The 20,231-nt window shown below is 38.5% G+C and overlaps 1 protein-coding gene across 2 annotated transcripts in view; it reads right to left on the reverse strand.

Moving 5' to 3' along the window:
- Positions 1-1,356: 1,356 nt before the first annotated feature.
- The window catches only part of Sec22a (SEC22 homolog A, vesicle trafficking protein), a 49,970-nt gene continuing 31,095 nt past the window's right edge, over positions 1,357-20,231 (reverse strand). For both annotated transcript variants that reach the window (XM_031363772.1, XM_031363771.1), the window contains exons 5-7: positions 17,894-18,009; positions 7,140-7,205; positions 1,357-2,213 (exon numbers count right to left, since the gene is read on the reverse strand). In XM_031363772.1, the coding sequence (XP_031219632.1) occupies positions 2,013-2,213; positions 7,140-7,205; positions 17,894-18,009 (383 nt within the window). In that variant the 3' untranslated portion in view covers positions 1,357-2,012. The remainder of the gene's footprint in view (positions 2,214-7,139; positions 7,206-17,893; positions 18,010-20,231) is intronic.

Consider the following 20,231-nt stretch of genomic DNA (forward strand, 5'->3'; position numbering starts at 1 on the left):
GTGCACATTCCAAATAATAAAAGATGGCAGTGGTATATAGAAAAGATTACTTATAGCTGTTTCATTCTGTACATTAAGATATAAACACCATCTTAACCCAAAACAGCTGGTGAAAACACAAACAGAAAAACAAGCTTTTAGAAATAACTGGTGAGTTTTCAAGTGTCCCTGATGATCGGATTCAAATTCTAAACACTGCAGCACAACTTAATGATGTCGAGGTAGCTTTTGAACCAAACCAGTAAGAGAGCTATCAAATACTAAGACATAGTAAAGCCACAATTAATCAGAAAGCCCACACTTCCTGGTTGATTAACTAGTACAAAAAATCTCTTCTGCTCTATCCACTAGCTTAGAAAGCCTTCCTAAGTTGAACCACTTGGTATAAAATGCCAAACATAGTCCATGTGATGCCTTGGGGCATCTCTCAGAAGGTTCATGACAACTTTGTTGGACAGCAGCCTTGTTACAAAAGAAATCTAGACAGACTTGGAATTTGTTTTAAATAAACTATGGACATCATAAATCCACTTACTGCCTTCCTTCTACCTTATTTTTCTAAGATGGAGGGGCAGTGAAGGTTCCAGCTACGAAGATCTTCCAGTTCTGCAATGAGTTAGGCAGACGAGGCAGTTCGGTGACCTGACCCTCTATAGACTCCTTCTACCAAGTAATTACAGCCCCTGAAGGAATTACACACCAAGGCCCATTGTTTTGAGGGATGATATAAAATTGTCAGAATCCTACGCATTCCTTGTTTGGAATCTTTTCTTTAAAAACAAAGGCAAATAGTTCATGATGGCTCCAAACCAGGGGACTTGTACATTTTTGCAAACAGAATCAAGCTGTGCTTCTATATTATGAATTCAAAATGGCTTGAATAATCTTCCTAAGGGTCTAAGAGTGTTACTTCTTCTGGATACTAGTTATCTCCACAAACCATTAAGTAATAGGAATTGTCAGGGGAAGTCCCATTTCTCATACTCAGCACCTCTGGAACAAATGAAATGGTTCTGGGTGCAAGCTAACCATAATTAACCAGTGCTGTATCACCATGAAAACGACACTGCCTTTGCAGTTTTCCATTATCCTTGGAGTATTCCACGGGGCTCTCATTTTGGTGCCAGGCAGCACCTCTCACTATTACAATGAGTGTGCCACTCGGGTCTAGAGCCCTGGTAGGTATCAGTATCTTGTAAGAACTTAGCATTTCATTGTGTGCTGGCAAACTGATACTGGTTTTCCACTTGGAGTAAAGGTTCCTTTCTTTGTTAAATACTTTAAGATTTTAAAGGTCAGAAACTAAGCAAATAATAGTATACATAGTACCCAAATGAAAGAGTTTGGAAGACCATAATAGTCAAATGAATTGTGTATTTTTAGCGATTTCAAAAGAAATGATAAACATGGTCTAGAAAGAAAACACATATCACTGTGTTGTCAGGACCTGTGATACTGTAGAGATGTACATCACAGCCCTCTCCCACACCAGGTGATCTCCAGAGTTAAAAGGTGGCAGAAACAGAAAAGTAAAAAAACCAATTTCATGCCATTCTAGGCTTCATAAACTCTTGATACTACAACTGTGCAAATAATCTGATACTTAGTACAGTCGCTGTTTTAGATCGTAGCTTTCCAATTCCTGCAGCATCTTCTTCATCGGTCTATTCTAACGCCTCACAAAGGCAAACTCAGGTTGTAGCATTTCTGCTTGGTCCTCCCATGACTAAGCTTTGCTTAACTCTAGAGTGAGGATTCAGCACTGCCTGCCAGGTCTTCAAGTGATGCTGAACTTCTTCTACTGTGATGCGCCTGACAGTCCACTGCAGGATTCTTGTGGGAGTTTTCTTACCAGGCGTGCCAGGCTGATTTGTAAAACAAAAGGGGAAGCCGGGCAGAGAAAGAAAGCAGAGCTTCTCCCACATGGTGACTGGTTTCTTCATCACAGCAGCAGCTAATTCCGTCCTCCCCTTCTTCCCCTGAAGGCAAAGGCAACCATCTGAAGGGAGATGTCAGACGTCGTGGTCAGGAGCCTTGCCTTGGGCTTGCCTCAGCCAGATCTGCAGTGTAACAAACGCTCCCACAGTCACATGAAAGAAAAGCTGCCAGAGGTTGCGCAGTTCGTAGAGATACATGTTGCACAGACAGATTAAGCCGAAAGTCAGAAATGACTTGACATTCCGCCAGCTGGTGTAGTACACAAGTAAGTAACACTGTTCAAAACATAAAAATCAAGGTTGGTTAGGTTACAGGGAAGGAATTAGATATGTAACAGAGCAGAATAAAACATAAGAAAATGAAGGTAGTGCCCAAAGAAGAAAGAGGTAATGTAAACTCTTGGAGAAATACAATCACGGAAGTTCCATGGCTCATAAGGGAAACAGATTGTCCCTTCTATATCTTTCATTTTCAGAAGAAAAGCATTCTTCATCATATGTTAAATGGAAGTACAACCGGGTAACTCCCTTGTAAGACAAACTGAAGAAATTCTCTATCGTAACAGGGACCCAGGATAGAAACACTGCTCAGCTCTCAGCCCCTGGGCTCTCAGTGTGTGCCATGTACACCCAGGAAAGCACAGAAAACTCAACAAACAACTGAGGGAGATGGACTTGTCCACAACTGGAATCTGAGTGGGTAAACAAAGCAAAAAGTCAGGCTGGTGAGATGGCTCAGCAGGTAAGAGCACCGACTGCTCTTCCAAAGGTCCTGAGTTCAAATCCCAGCAACCACACAGTGGCTCACAACCACCCATAATGAGATCTGATGCCCTCTTCTGGTGTGTCTGAAGACAGCTTAACAAATAAATAAAATCTTTAAAAAAAAAAAAAGCAACAAGTCTAAGATATGAAGGTGTGATAAACAGCAGCGGGGTGGGAGGGGTCGGTTTAAGTTGGGGGAGTGGCTCAGGTTGGGGATAGTGGGGAGCCACAGGAGTTGGGCCTTGTTTCTCAGCTGTGACAGAACAAAGCCATTGCATTCATTGGGCTTTTGGCTTCCACTGGAGGAACGGAGTGTTATTAGCATATTTTCATCATTTAACTTAAAGCAGTTATATCTTGGAAAGTAGAAAAGGGGACAAAGAATGACAGAAAGTGCTATTTCAATGAGACAGTAAAAGAAGCGTTCCCCACCCACCAACCCTAGTACTGTCCCCTTTGTCCTTTATTTTTCCCACAACATGTTACAAACATGTTTATTTTGCTTGCCATCTATACCTCCTATCTTATTCATTTGTTTATCTCCAGAGTCTAGAACAGTGCCAAGTACATAATAAGTGCTATACAAAATTTAATGACTGAATAGATCCTTTTCTAGAATGTGCCTAAAATCTATTATCTGGGAAGTATGGGATTTGAATACACTCATGAAGTCTCTGAGAAGCAGCAGCAGTCTCTGTGAACTGCATCCAGGCTGCAGAATGGGAGGAGGTAAGGGTGTTCCTGCCAAACATGAGTTCTTACATGAGTGAAGATTATTCCATATTTAAAACCGAACAATGCACACCAGAGTGATGCTTTTAATCCCAGCACTTGAGAAGCAGAAGCAGGAGAATCTCTGTAGGTTAGCATGGTCTAAAAAGTTCCAGGCAAGCCAGAACTATCCAGTAAGACCCTGCCTGATGTTAAAAAAAAAAAAAAAAATCCATTGCTATCTATATGAAACTAATAAAAGCATTTATTTTATGAGAGTGATTTTCACTGTGGAATAAAGGTTTTAAAGACACAATTTTTCCTTTGAATAAACTTTTGACTTGGAAGAGTTCTGAAATAGCAGAAATGTACTGTTTTCCACGGTGTCACTACAACATCACCACAGAACAATCACCACACCGGGACATGAGCACAGTGAGGACTGCTAACTGATCGGCTTCGATTTTGTCCTGTGTCCCATTAGGGGCCTTTTTCTCACCCAGGATTCTGTGCTGCACTTAGCTGTCACATCTCCTCCAACCTGTAATAGCTTCTTCCTCATGACCTTGACAGACCTGATACATATTCATCAGTTATGCTGGAGCTGTGTTCCTCAATTTGGATGTGTCCAGTGTTCCAAGACTGAGTTAAGCATATGTAATTGCCAAAACACAGAGGTGCCAGGCAGTGTGCTTTATCAGTGCTTTCAACTTGGACTCCTTGAAGAGAATGCATGCCACCCACTGATAGCTCTGCCTGCATCAGCTATTACAGTGGTGTTTGCTTAATGGTGATTTAATAGTGACTTTTTATCTCTATCATTCTTTCTACATTCATTAATTGGACTTCAACTGTAAAGAAGAGCTTTTCTTGTATTAAAAAATATTTAATTGATGACTCTGAAGTTTTCAAAGGCAATGAAGAAAAAAATTGCCTTGCAATGAGAGCTGTTGATATCACCTTGATCAAACATATTTCACAGCTAAAATTTTACTCTAAATCAAAAAAGAAAATAAAAGAAGAAAAAACTTGAAATATGAAGAAAGGAAAACCAACATGGTAGCAACAATGTGACTAAGTATGGCAGCTGGGCTTCTCCTTTTGAGTTTATGTTTCACAGTTGAAAAAATGTATTATAAATGTCTGATACGTTCTGAAATATATGAGGAAGTAATAAAAGTTTTATAAATAGAGGACAACAGAACATCTAGGAAGATAATGTGTCTATATCTCACTAAACATGAAGTGACAACAGCAGACTATGACAAGTATCTATTGTTTGTTACCTATAGTAAGGAACCACCTTAAAATCCGTAAGGTTTTTAAATACTATAGATAATATTGAAGTGGAATTTTTTTTAAGATTTATTTATTATTATACATAAGTGTACTATAGCTGTCTTCAGATGCACCAGAAGAGGGTATCAGATCTCATTACGGGTGATTGTGAGCCACCATGTGGTTGCTGGGATTTGAACTCAGGACCTCTGGAAGAGCAGTCAGTGCTCTTATCCACTGAGCCATCTCGCCAACCCTGAAGTGGAATTCTTAAAACCTCAAAGAAACTATAGAAACATAGAAAGAAGAAAATAAAAAATGAAAACAGAACAAAAAGAAAGCACAATATATCTATAATTATATTAAATGTAAATGGCTTACATACAGCAACTAAAAGAAAGAGATTGGCAAAGTAGACTAAAAAAACAATTTCACTATCAGAAAACTACATCAAATAATAGAGGCAAATTAAAAGTAAAAAGATGAAAAAGAATATGTCATGCACATTAATCAGAAAAGGAAAAGTATAAATATAAAAACACTTCAAAGACAATGACAACACATGAATCAAACTGCCAAGACAACAGAACAATCCTAAATTTGCATGAACTAAAACTACATGGCTTCAAAACATGTGAGACAAAACTAGAACTGAAGTGGAAACTAGAAAGGTCACAATTCAACTTCTAACAAGAGCAGAAATCAATAAAATTGAAAACAGAAAAACAGAAGAGGGACAAAAACAAAAAACAAAACAAAACAAAAACTCTGATGGATTGAACAGCTGGTTCAATCAGTGACACAGAAACTGACAGGACTAACTGTGACAATATAAATTACTAACATTAGAAAAGAAACACTATCATAAACATTGCAGATAAAAAGAAATAGAAACATGACTACCAATTCTATACATATAAATTAGATAATATAGACCACTTCCACAAAACCCACAAACTAGCATAATTTCATCCACTGAAATAGACAATATAAATCATTCTGTAACTATTAGGAAAATTGAATTTAAGGTGGTATATAGCTAGGGTAATAAAGACCATATGATTGTGGTAGAAGGATAATAGACCAAACTAATGTTTAGTTCAGAATCCAGAAAGTCTCACAAAATACACCAACTGAGTTCGTATAGAGGAGCAAAAGCAATTCAGTGGAAGAACACAGTCTGATAAAGAAATGGTGTTGTAGCATTTGGTCATGTATAAACAATTAAAAAAAAGAAAGAAACAGGATTACTGACTTGGTTAGGCGCAGAGCTGGCATGATATAGGGGAATGAACCTGTGCTCTAACTCTGAAGCATTACCCTTGGCTCCTCCCTTTTCCTCGTTATGCTGTCACAGAATAATACTGAGAGTCCTTCTGTCCTCATTTTTATAAATGAGACAATAATCTTATATGACAGGGGTATAGGATTAAAGTGGGAAACCCTCAAGAGAACACTGTGCAAACTGAAGCACACTGTGTGCCATTAACAAACACATGGCTTCACATTACCTGTATGAAATATCATTTGTCCTCATGAAATCTGTCAAATTTAATAAGACTTCTAAAGATAACATTAAGAAAATTTAAAGATTTTAAAGTGAAGCCACTAAAACTAAAATGTATAATGTATGTTTATGTAAAGTTCAAATATCTTTCAAAGTATTTCCCCAAAGAATTCTACTAAATTTTGGGTAGTCTTAGGTCCATGCCAAGCTTTAAATATTCCTACCTTTTCTTTCTTTTTTTCCCATAGAAGCCAAAGGAATATGCCACTCATAAAGGTTGGGTTAATGGACCCTGTTTGCTCCTTTAGAACTAACAATTATTCCTGAGTTTGGGTCACTGCCAATGGTCATTCTTCCATCTCTCCCGTGACTGATCTCCCTACTGGCCAGGCATAGAACCTGCCTCCTTGAGTAGTCTACACATTCGTTGGTCTTCCTTCTCAGTGGCAATATTTCTTTCACTGCCTTGCTGCTGTCACCACAGTTTACGCTCCCTTTCTTTTCCATCTGAATTACTAGAATCATCTCTTAACTGGTTTCCTAACTGCCAGTCCTTCTGCTTATAATCCATCCCATTCACCTCTACTAAAAAGTCATATCTACTTAAAAATCCTAAAATACTACTTTGGCTTCCTCCAGAGCACAAGTCCTCTGGTTCTCACTAGACAATTTAGAAGTAGCCTTTCTGCCGCACACACATGATATGGCATCCCTAGTAACCCATCACAGAGAAAGGGTTAAGAGTAAGTCTCCTGTGAACATCTGTCCACAACTCAAGATTGAAGTATAGGTTACAAAGATAACAGAGGTCCAAATTATAGGAGAAGCAAATAACTAAGACACCATTTTTATGTATTTTAAATACACAGGCAATTATTAGACTTGACATCTGAAGCAAACAGCAATGGGGAAGTGTTTGTTACAAATGGGAGGAAACCTACCTGGTAAAGGCAGGCTGCTGTCCCGAGGAAAAATGCAATAATGTAATTAAGATCCTCACCATCACTCTGTAAAAAACGAATAAAGATTACCTTTTTGCTGGCAGTACTTACTTAAAAAAAAAAAAAGCCAAAAACAATCTACCAGGATAGGATATGTTCATGTTTATACACACTCAAACATTTTGCAAAGTGGTGTATAAAAACTTATGAGTCTTAAAATAGAAATAGAAAACACATGGTAAGACAGGGAGGGAGGAGTATGCTGGAGGTAGGATTCAGCAGTTAAAAGGACAGAAGTTCAATTCCTAGCACCCACATGGTGACTCACAATGGTTTGTAACTCCAGTTCCAAGGGATCCAATGCTTCCTTCCTGACTTCATGTACTTCAGGCAGGCACACAAGTGGAACACAGATATACATGCAGACAAAGCACCCATGCATAGAAAATACATTTAAGTTTAAAAGGCAGAGGAATGGGAAGTTGAAGAAAACTACATGCATCCTGTGTCCTGGCCTCACCTATCAATGGCCTGCCACCCCAGGGAAGATGAGAAGTAAAAGCTAGCTTCCTCATATCACAGACAATCTCTTCTTCCTAGAACAGCCACACAAAAATGCATACCACCCTGGCAGTGGCCAAGTTCCTCCTGCTCATGAGGGTCACCACTTAAAACAACCTGACAAACTTTACTGCCCAGAAGCAAATAAATGAATTGCCTAATAAAGTAACCTGATATGATAAATAAAACTGTGGTGACTGAAAGCTGCTGTCCACTAGAGTGTGCTAAATCCCCAAAAGAAAGATCAGGCCTGGTTATAATGTTACTGTGCTAGAAAACAGTAAGGAAGAACAGCCAGAACCTGTGAGAATAGAGAGCCATGCGCCCACTGTCCTTTGTTCCTACCAACCATCAGCATTCAACTTCCTGCACTGTGTGAATGAACAGAATAAAACCAAGGCAGGATAAGTGTTTTTCTTCCATGCAGGGACATTACACTAGACCTCTTATTTTAGAAAAAATAATTTTCTTTTTCCTACAGGGTCTCATTATGTAGCCCAGGCTGGCCTCAAATGCTCAATCCCCTTGCTGAGCTACTTGCTCAGCTTCCTAAATGCTGGAATTACAACACTCTGCCACCAAATGTGCCTCTGCCCACGGGGGCGGAAGGATCACTATATATCAGAAAGAAGAGTAAATTGCTTTAGTGCAGTTGACTGGGTACAGAACAGTCCACAAGGCAGAGTGGCTTATCCTAGTGAGATCTTGAAACAGAGACTATTGATCTTCCTACGTTGCTCAGGCCAGTTCTGTCCCAGAGGCAGGCAGATCAACACGAAGCCTTTCTACTTTTTTAATTCAAAAGCTTGAATTAAACTGCTTATTTATTTATTTATTTATTTATTATATGCAAGTACACTGTAGCTATAGCTGTCTTCAGACATTCCAGAAGAGGGCATCAGATCTCATTACAGAAGGTTGTGAGCCACCATGTGGTTGTTGGGATTTGAACTCAGGACCTTCGGAAGAGCAGTCAGTGCTCTTAACCGCTGAGCCATCTCTCCAGCACCTTTTTTGTTTTTAAACTTTATATTTCTATTGTTATTTTTATTTTTTGTTTTGTTTTGTCTTGGTTTTTGTTTTTTTTGAGGCAGAGTTTCTCTGTGTAGCCCTGGCTGCCATGGAACTCACTCTGTAGATCAAGCTGGCCTCGAACTCAGAAATCCACCTGCTTCTGCCGCCTAAGTGCTGGGATTAAAGGCATGCGCCAGCACCACCTGGCAACTGCTTATTTTTTAAGTCCTTTTTCCTGATTATAAAGTCTATGTTCTCGGGGAAAAAAAAATTTATGTTCAACCTAGCCAGTGATGACACACGCCTTTAATCTCAGCACTTGGGAGGCAGAGGCAGGCAGATCTCTAAGTTCAAGGCCAACCTGGTCTACAGAGTGAGTTCCAGGAAAGCTAGCTCTATATAGAGAAAGCCTGCCTCAAAACACACACACACACACACACACACACACACACACACACACAGAGTATGGGAGACATATTATACAAAGAAACCCATGTTGTTCTTACTTAAAGGAAAAATGATTGTTAACCTTTCCATGTGTTTCTGGCTTTTTCTCTCTACTTCTCTCTACTCTCCATCCCCAAAGAAATGGGGCATAGTAAATACATCAACCACAGAATATGTGAAAAAATGTATAGCCTTTCAACAACATATCACAGGACCTAATTACTGGTCCTATAACATAATAATTTTTTTTCTAAACTTACACTGCCATTTTAAATATCTCTTTAATTGATTTATAATACCTCAAAGCATGTATCCAGAGTCAGTCTGTGCTTAAATCTTTATTTACAAGCTGTATTTTTGACTTCTCAACTCATTTCTGCTTTGTAGTAAGTATTCCAAACAATTCTAGAGTCTGAAAACCTTAGAGAACTGGCATGCTATAGTCCTTGGGCATGTGCAGTCTAAGCCTCCATCCTGCACACTTCGAGATGAGACCCACAGCATCCTATCTGCAATGAAGCTAGTTACTGGCAAAGAGATCACAGGTCTCCTGACTTCTAGGGCAGCATTTCTATTGTTGTCATAGGATTCATTTTCTAACACTCCATACGAAAACTACCTCTGCTTTGGCCTTGATCTAATTATCCTTATTTCAAAACTGATCTTTAGAAGAACCCATGGAATATAAACAATGTGATAAAAGCTTATGCATTCCTGAAGTGTCAACTCACAACAACCTTATTAACATCTCTAAACTCAGAACAAAGCTAGGAAGCAAGTGCAAATAATCTAATTTACACATTACTGTGAACATGAAATCAAATTTACCAACTTAAAAAAATACATATATATATATATGTATATATATATATACACATACAACAAAGAAAAACTTTGGTGCTACATACTTTAATAAATCCTTATCACTCTAAGTAACAGTTACTAATCTAGAATAAGTAAACTTATGCCAAGTCTTATGTTTTCATTTTCTACACACTTTGTGTCTGTATATGCATACACACATAAGCATGCACATACGCATGCCACAGCAAACAGATGGAGGTCAGAGGAAAACTTGCAAGAGTCAGTTCTCTCCTTCCATCCTAGGGGCCCAGGAGTCCGACTCAGCCTTAGACCCGCAGCAAGAGCCTTTACCAGCAGAACCATCTCACCAGCACACTTATCTGGAATCTCTTAGCAACACTGGCAACAGACAGGAGTGCTGATTCATGTTACAAGCATAAAGTAGCGTACTAGAAGATAAATGTAATCACTTTTATTATTTTGAGTATTTACAAATCAAGGTTATAAAACTACAAACTTTAAATTAGTACCTATCTACTATACTAGTCACAATCAGGAAATTATCCACTAAATTAGAGTTATAATTTCCAGATAAATTCTTTACTTATTTTTCCTTCTTTTTTTAACAACAGGGACTCACTATATAGTCTTGGATGGTCTGGAACTCACTATGTAGATCATACCTGCCTTAAACTCACAAAGATCTTAAAGGCATGTGCCACCACACCCAGCAAATAAACCCTTTACTTTATAAATTAGGTTTTATAGAAATATGGAAGCTATTGATTCAACTTTTTCAACTCTTTCACTAGCAAGAACTGAATAACTCTACTTAGATAATTCTTTTTTTTTTTCTTTTCTTTTTCTTTTCGAGACAGAGTTTCTCTGTGTAGCCCTGGCTGTCCTGGAATTCACTCTGTAGACCAGGCTGGCCTCGAACTCAGAAATCCGCCTGCCTTTGCCTCCCAAGTGCTGGAATTAAAGGCATGCGCCACCACCGCCCGGCTAATATTAATTCTTAATATTTGTACAAAATTCTACAGAGAAAGCTTCAGGAAGAACTATTTAACTTGTGATTTAAAGAGATTATTCCTAGCACAAAAGGTACTGATAAGCCAGAAGTCAAGTCTAAAGTCTAAAGTCTTTAGTGAAGAAAAAAAAAATGACTTTTCATACCATGTAAACTGTGAACAATAATAACTCTGAAGGAAAGAAAACGTGACCAACATCAGGTCACTGTTCCATAAAAGATTTACCTGTGTCTGAATATTTGGTACTTGAAGAATCTACTTATTAAACTGGACTAACAAAAGATGTTATTTTTTTCTTCTGTTTACCCTAGAGTAACTGCTTTTCCTTGCTGAGGACTGAACCAAGGGTTCTTGTACTGTTAGGCTACTGCTCTCGCACTAAAGTTACACTCCTAGCCCAACAGTTGTCTTGATGAGCAATTTGATGTGGTTCAGAGTAAGAGCCATCTATGCAGAGGCACTTAGTGAAGCCTTGCTGCCACTCTCCATTCTTTCCCCACCTGCCAGTTCCCACTGTGTGTATTACTTCCCATCCTTTCAGAGCTTGTTTATACAAATTAGAACTTGTCATTCAACCAGACGATTCTTGGTATGTGTGTATGGGGGAGGGGCAGTAAGTTGGCAGGGGCTAGTGTGTACAAGGTCAATAGACCTGACCTGTATTTCACTGGCATTCTCAAAATGGCACAGAATTTATATATGGACCTTAAAACAGATCAGATTCTTGAACCATGCTCCACTCTAACTGGGACATTAATGTCCTCACATGGCCTATGCAGACCCCCACAGGCAGAGGAAGCCTTCCTAATCATGTTCTCAGAGCAGGCTAGGTTCAACAGGTTGAACTTTTAACTGCTGCCAAGTAGGGTTGCACCTCACTGGAGAACATCAAAACATCAAAGCTCAGGGTAAGAACATGCCTCCCTTTCCAGTTTTCCTTGGACTGATCATCAAAGAAAAAGTCCTTGTTTTACTCTTGGCTTCTAAATTACACTTTTGTGTGCATGTGTGCCTGCGTGTGTGCGTGCGAGTATGTGTGTGCGTGCGTGTGTGTCTATTGAGACATAGTCTCACTATGTAGCCCTGACTGGCCTGGAACTCAGAGAAATTCATCTGCCTCTGCTTTCCAAGTGCTATATTAAAGGAGTATTCCACAGACCCAACTAAAATAGATTTTTTTAGATTAGCCTTAGTCATATAGAAAATTGAGTAGAGAGTCTTCATATATCTCCCTAATCCTGGCTCAGTTTTTAGTAACAACTGGAATTGGTGTGATACATTCATCACAAATGCTGAGTCAGTACTGACACGTTACCACCTGGTAATTTCCACTCTTCCTGTTGTAAGCTCTGTGGTTTGGACAAATGCACAATGGCAAGCACTGCCACTAAGTCACAAAGCACCATTTCACGGCCCCGAGAATCTCAAACTCCCCATCCCAGCATAACGATAGCACTTACTGTCTGTAGGTCTGCCTGCCTCTTGCAGAAAGTGTCCAGGATGTAGTTTTTCAAGTTAGCTGCTTTCACCAAGCAACATGCACTTTAGAGGTCTCTGACTTTTGTGACTCACAGCCATTTCTTCTATCACTGAGTGGTCATCTACTGTATGGATTACTACTGTTTACCACTCACCTTCCATAGCTGTTCCCTTGAAATCATAATTAAGTTGATATAAACACATGTTGAGAGTGCTCTACTTATTTGGTGAGAGACACCTAAGAGCAATATTGCCAGATGACAGAGTAAAGCTATGTTTAGCTCTGAGAGAAAGAGCCCAACTGTTTTCCAGAGTGGCTGTAATATTTTACACTCCCACTTAGCAGCAAATGAGGATTCCTTTGTTCCATATCCTCATTGGCATTAGGAAGTGTCAGCTGTCAACAGCTGGGGCATTTTTTAACAGGTGTTTAGTGGCATCATATTTTAAACCTGCAGTTTTCTAATGACATACAATGTCAAGCATCTTTTCACATGCCTGTCTGTCACCTTCAGTATCTTCTGTGGTGAGGTTTTCTATTGATTTTTTTTGACCACTGTTAACAGGTTGATTTGCATTCTTAGTTTTAGGTTTTAAGATTTCTTGTATTTTAGAATCACCCTCTCCTCTCCTTAAAGATTTCTTCCTATTTATGTGTTAGTTGTTTGTACATTATGAGTGTGCAGGTCCTCTTGGAGGCCAGAAGGGTGTGTCAGATTCCCTAGAGCTGGAGTTACAGTTGTAAGCCATCCAAGACGGGTGCTGGGAACTGAACTTGTGTCCTCTGGAAGAGTAGTAGTAATAAGTGCTCTTAACTGACAAGCCATCTCTCTAGCCCTATAGAGTCAAGGCTGGAGTTTCCACATATCTTCTCCTCACCTGGAGTTTTTTTCATTCTTTTAACAGTTTCTCACAGAACAGACTTTGATAGATGTAGTGATGTTTAACATCATATTTTTCCTTCACAACACTTTGGTATTGTGCCTAAGAACTCATTTCCAGACTCCAGGGTCATACCAGTGTTCTCTTATGCTACTTCTTTTAATTTACAAATTTTAAGTTTTGTTCCTTACATTTAGGTCTAAGACCCACTCTAAATTCCTATTTATTCAACTTGTAATAGCTACAGATTTATTCCTTGGCATGTAGCTTTGTTGTTGTTCCAGCACCATGTTAAAATGACTGTCCATTCTCCATTGACTTGCTTTGGCTCTTTTGTTAAAGATCAGGTAGCTATATGGATGTAAATTTATCTCTAATCTTTTAATTCTGTCACAGTGATGTTTATTCTTTTGCCAATATCATACTGTCTTAAGTATATGGCTTTGCAGTACATCTTAAAGATGGGAAATGTGAATCTAACTTTTGTTTTCATCAGAAGGTATGAAGTAGTAATAAATAGTCTGTCCCTAACACAGGGCTCCTAAAACCCTTGTAAATGAAGGTACTAAAAATATCTTTTCATCTCTAGCACTAGTCCTGTCAAGAGAACTCCTGAGAATTAGGAAATTAGTTTTCTGAGTTACAGAAGGATTTGACTCAGAATTCCCATCTCTTGGAATTTCCTGTATAAGGAGGACAGCTTTTGTTCTGAAGCAACTCCTAATAGACTCCTAGATCAGTGCTGAATAACAGAAATGACCATGGTTAGATGGCTGGAATTTCTGTCTCTATGCCAGTCTTCTAGGAGGAGAGAGGAGAGGCATCAGTAACAATCATACCCTCCCCCAAATCTCTAACCCATGGAGTCGGCAGAACTTCTAGGTTGGTGAGCATCTCAACTTGTGACGTGGGTGATGAACTCAGCTCCACCAGGACAGAAACTCGTGTCTAGATCCTTCTAACCTCTCCCTATGTATGTACCTCTTTATTCATCTATATCCTTTAAAATGTCCTTTATGATTAACCACCTTTATGATTAGTGTTTGAGTGTAGGACTACTCTAACAAATGGCTACACCAGATGAGGGAGTTGTACAAAGCTCTCTTGCAGCCAGCCGATGGTTATCAGTACAGTCTCGAATAGGACTGGGATCTTAAGTAAGCTCATGAGACTGAGATTTAACATGTAAGTCCTAACTCTAAGTAGACAGCATTAAAACCAAGTTAAACTGTAAAATTAGCTGGGACTGGAGAATTGCTTGCTATGGAAAGACCTCCCACTCATCTGGTGGTAGAAGTAAAATTCTGAGTTTTGTTAGGGAGAATACAGAATAAAAACTTTTGTTTTTTTGTTTTTGTTTTTTCCTATGTACTGGGTCTTTTGCTTTCCATATAAACTTTGCAATCACTTTATTGAATCTACAAAATAATTTGCTGGGATTTTGACTGGGATATTTTCAACCTACACATTAGCACATAAAGAACTGATACTTCAACAATATCGAGTTTTCCTCTAGAAATGTGGAATTGTTTTCTGTTTATTTAATCTTTGATTTCTTTGGTCAGAGTTTCTAATCTACTTAATATGGGTCCTGTATATGTTTTAGATTTACTTATAAGCAAATACATACATAGATGCAGAGATTTTTAGCAATATATTAAACCAAATCTAGTAGTAAATAAAAATAATTATATAAGAACCAAGTGGGATTTATCCCAAGTGTGAAATGCTGATTTAATATTTGAAATCAATTACTGCTATCACTGCAACAGTCTAAAGGAGAAAGAATAATCATATGATCACATCAGTAGATGGAGAAAGGAATTTGACAAAATCCAGAAAAATCTTCATTCATCATAAAAACAAAAAACAAGACAAAAAAACTCTTTTTTAGAACTTTTACATTTCAATTGTTGCTGGAATTTAAATAATGTCTGTACAGTCCAATCTCCTATTCTGTCATGCAACTATAATCACTTAAGAGCTCCAGGAGCTTCTACTTGGGTCTTGGGAGTCATTATATAGCTAATCGTGCCAACTGCAAACTTATTTCTTCCTTCCATATTTTTTCCTTTTTTTATTTTATTGCATCAGTTAGGATTTCCAGTACACAGGACTCACACAGCAGAGTTAAGTGGAGGAATCTTTACCCTGTTTCAATCTTAGGAGAAAGGCTGTCTAGTTTCTTGTATTAAAGATGTTAGTTGCTTGAGATTTGGAATGGATTTTCCTTATTAAGGTGAAGAAATTTCCCTCTACTCCTGGTTTGCTCCAAACTGTTTCTGTTTTTTATTCTCCCTTTGTTGTTATAGTTTGAATATTTTTTTGTCTTGCTTTTTGTTTTTATGATGAATGAAGATTTTTCTGGATTTTGTCAAATTCCTTTCTCCATCTACTGATGTGATCATATGATTATTCTTTCTCCTTTAGACTGTTGCAGTGATAGCAGTAATTGATTTCAAATATTAAATCAGCATTGCACACTTGGAATAAATCCCACTTGGTTCTTATAAAATTATTTTTATTCACTACTAGATTTGGTTTAATATATTGCTAAAAATCTCTGCATCTATGTCCAAGAAAGATAGTTTATAAAGTTGTCTTTTAAAAATATTAACAAGCTGAGAAATCTCAGAACAAAGAGTCAACTACATGTAAGTAGCAAATAGTTGGATCTGATTGTGCTTCTGAAACTTAAAACTGTCTCGGGACAATCAGACAAGTGTATTACCGATTAGAGGGAAAACACAATTAGCAATGAAGGAACGCTGAAGTCAGTTGCAGCATTTCAAAAGCATGAAAGGCTGCAGTACACAAAAGCTTCCTTTAGTTCTTCAGTTATGAACCAGAAGAGGAAGAAGGAAAAGAATCAATGCTGGACGAGGAAGGACATGATAACATGTATGAGGGAAATCTACATTTCCCTTAACAGGCCGAGCCAGAATAGCACCTTATAGGCACTTTTGACTTACAGGTGCTAAGATCTGAGCCACAGCTTCAGTCAGGATGTAAACAAGGCTTTGTGACAGTAAAGCCTTTCTCTGCCTAGGACTACTCTATCTAGAAAGTTAACTTTTTTTACACTTACTCCACCTTTTTTTTTCTTATTATTACATCTATAAGACATTTTAAAGGCTATTTTATTAGCTTTTTCACTCTGCAGTTTCAAAATTGCCCATTTTTTCTTGTTGGCAGCTTGTCTAATTGGCTGAAAACTGGAATAAATCCAACCTAGCAGGGCAGGGAGTAAGACAAGAAGGTAGAGGGATGACAGCCAACATCTAATGACTGAGAGGGGGCGGGGGCTTTGCCTGTGAGGAACTGTTTAGAAGAGAAATTGACAAGGGGAAGCCCTATGCATTCCCATGATGTCAAGACCCATGATATCATCTGCTTTCTGTTGGTTTTAGGTGGCTGAACATAGAGGACCTGTAGAATGGTACCATGAACCTAGCAAGGTGAGCAGATTTTTATAAACAGTATATTGAACTTAATGCTGGAGAACATATATACAGAGAGAGAGAGAAAGAGAGAGAGAAAGAGAGAGAGAGAGAGAGAGAGAGAGAGAAAGGGAAAGGGAAAGAGAGAGAGGGAGGGAAGGAGGGAGAGAGAGAGAGAGAGAGAGAGAGAGAGAGAGAGAGAGAGAGAGATTGATTTGATTTATAATGAATAGTGTCAAGAACTCTTGGTAGAAAGGGAATGGAAACAAAGGAAAGGACAACTGTGTGATCTCAAATGTGCTGGACTTTTAAGAAAGGAGATTTTAGAAAGTACAGGAAAAGAATAGGTTAGATAGTCTGGTAGCTAAAGGCCTTGGAAGAAACTACCCTGGACAATAAAGAATCTGAAGAAACCAGATTATTTATGGCCCTGCCCATAAATAGGCAACTCAGGTTTTAAAAGGCCAAAAGTAACAGCAGCAGAGCTTACTGAAACAAGCTGTGTCCATACAAACTATCTTCCCGCTCCCACCTTTCTCTGGGCTCTTGCTCCTTCCAAAACCAGCTCACCCTCTCTCCTCAGCTCTCCTGAATCACAGTATCTCTTCCCTCCTGGCTCTAAGAACTTAGTTATTACACCTAGACTCCTTTGCCTATCTAATTCAACTTTTAAGTTGTGAGAATTCAGGGTCCATGCTACAAAGCTTGATGCTCTCACAGTGCCTGTCAACAATGGATAATAAAGGATGTGCCAACCAGAAGTACTCTGGAGGGGTGTGTGTGTGTGTGTTTGTGTTTGTTTTGAGACAGGGTCTCATTGTATAACCCAAGCTGGCCTGGAACTCACTGTGTGGTTTCAGCTGACCCTAAATCTGTAACCCTCCTGCTTCAGCCTCCCAAGGGCCACGATTACAGACATGTCCACAAGGCTTGGCTCTGAGGTCATGCTTTTGAAGAAAGTAGAGAAGGTCTGGTATAAGTATTCTTGGACTTGGACTTGGAACTTGCACTAAGACCTAATCTAATTCAAATCAATTCTGTAACAAGTCGAGTGCATAGGCCCAGTCACCAGAAACTGCAAAAAATAGCACGGTACCTGCAGGAGGCTTTCTATGGCATGAAAGCCTCGAATTAAATTCAGGGCTCCACATAAAAGACTAAGGATAAACGCCACAATCCCTGACAGAGTTGCTGGTTCTAGTCGCTGATGGGCTGAAAAAGAAAAGGAATGGTTAGAAATGAATACCTGTATCTCTTGTTAGCTGAGCTTATGTGGACAGAAAATTGCTCAACTTAAATGAGTCAAATGTAAATAACTTTAAACAATGTATCTTAGAAATTAAACAGTAGTTAAACAATGTGTGTAGGCAAAGGCTTTCTGTGTAGCACTGGCTGTCTTGGAACTTGATCTGTAGACCAGGCTGGCTTCAACTCAGGGATCTACCTGCCTCTGTGTGGTAGATTAAAATTGTGTGCCACAATATCAAGCTTAAATATTTTTCTAAAATGCAAAATGTCTGGCAACATAAAAAGTTCCATTCTAAAGTCAAATGGAACTAACATTGCTTTTCTACATTTTAGTAGACACTTCTAACTTCTATTTGAGGTAAAAGGGTGCTTGCTATACAGAGTACTCATATCTGTCAGTAAATCACTTAGGAAAAAAAACTACTGCCCAAATATATGTACAATTTGCAATGTGGTACAAATATTTGCAAAAGATAACTTTGCTTGGAGAATAAATACAAAACTGTGTTTTCTGAAAATGTTTAGAAAACACTTTTAAGGATGCAGTCTTACAGCTGCAAAGACTGGTCGCCCTTGGTCTTTTGAAGAAGAGTGACTAAAACAAGCCCAAACCAAAACCACCCAAGCTAATATTGACCACTTCATCTTTACAAAGGCATTCCTTAATTTTCAGGCTTCAACAGAGTAAAATATTCTGTTATACAATCAATTCTCTTCATGATCATTTTATAGTTATTAGGCTTTATAATTGTGCCTAAATGAAAACGTAACTAAATACATAATCAGTAGACTTCAAAAGGGACACTGGCAAAGAGAGAACAACAGAAGCACATTTTTATTACTTTATTTAAACCACTGAAGTGTAAAGGCCCAACAATGAAGCTAATGAGGCAGAACATAATAAAGGAAAAGCTCAGATCTTTGCAAATTATATTCAGCCATCATAGCAGAAAAGATTCCCCAAAGAGTTAATAAAAAAAAACCTAAAACCCACATCTCATGGTGTATTCTTCAGGTTCAGCAGAAACTACTAATCTAAAATAACATTTCATAATTCCTTCTGTGCCCATGTCTGGACTTTCAATAAATTCCCTTTAGATTCTCCTATAAAAATAGAAAACCAAATGTCGCTGTACAGTACTGATCCCATGGTGTTTCAGCAGTTGAGAAAGTCACAGCCAGTCCTGTCTCACAGTATCTCTGTCCTTAGTTCTCCCTCAGAGAAAGCAAATGGGATTCAGGAATAAAATCAACTAATAACTGAATGATTACCAAGTCACACTTCCATAGGAAACAAGGTACCTCACCAAAAATGGAAGCAACAACAACAACAACAACAAAAAACCCGAAACCCAAACAGTGAAAATTCTAGCCTTACCCGGTAAGTAAGGTATGGTCAAAAAAAAAAAATCACTACCATTTTCATGTTGATGGCAATATATTTAAGAAATGAACAAGCCAATATAAATTATTAAGTTCCTAACACTTGCTTTTTTGGCCTTAGAACATATATTTTATAATAAAAGTATACTATTTGTGAACCATTTCAAAATGACCAAAGATATTTTTAAAAGGTAAAAGCAAGTGCTAAGCCTCTTTTAATGAAGATAAGGCAAGCACTGCGCACAAAGGTAGGTTGGCACTGTGCCAATTTACTGTGGGCAACAATTCCTAATGTGTTCATTTCCCTGCTTTATCTTCACCCCTTTCCTGGGACCTGTGGCTTGTTTTCTAAGAAGAGTTTTCAAGCAAACTTCATTCTGCAAATGGCCCACAGAAGGCAATTTCCCAGTCTGATAAGCAAGCAAGGTATTTAACCACATGGTAAAGTATTATTCTATGTGCTATTTGTTACTTCTGTGAGACGGATTCTAGATACACTGTAAACCAAAAAAGTCTGAAGCACATTTCAGTTTGGCACCATGCCAGGCACTAGTAGGTATAGACTATACCTACTCTATAACGAATGAGGGCTGTACAGGCATATCATGAAGCCAGGTAGCATCTCCTCAACAGCTTTTTCATTTTGCTACTCTCACGAATTGGGGAAGACATATGTGGGAGAATAAGATATATGCAGGTAACCAAAGACAACTAGAAGGGGGGAAGGACTTCCAGAAGGAATATGTGGCTAATGGTACCTAAAGACGGGCCAAGAAACATATAAAAATTAAATAGTACCCAAT

This window comes from Mastomys coucha, unplaced genomic scaffold (genome assembly GCF_008632895.1).
Source record: "Mastomys coucha isolate ucsf_1 unplaced genomic scaffold, UCSF_Mcou_1 pScaffold12, whole genome shotgun sequence".
NCBI classification, from domain to species: domain Eukaryota; kingdom Metazoa; phylum Chordata; class Mammalia; order Rodentia; family Muridae; genus Mastomys; species Mastomys coucha.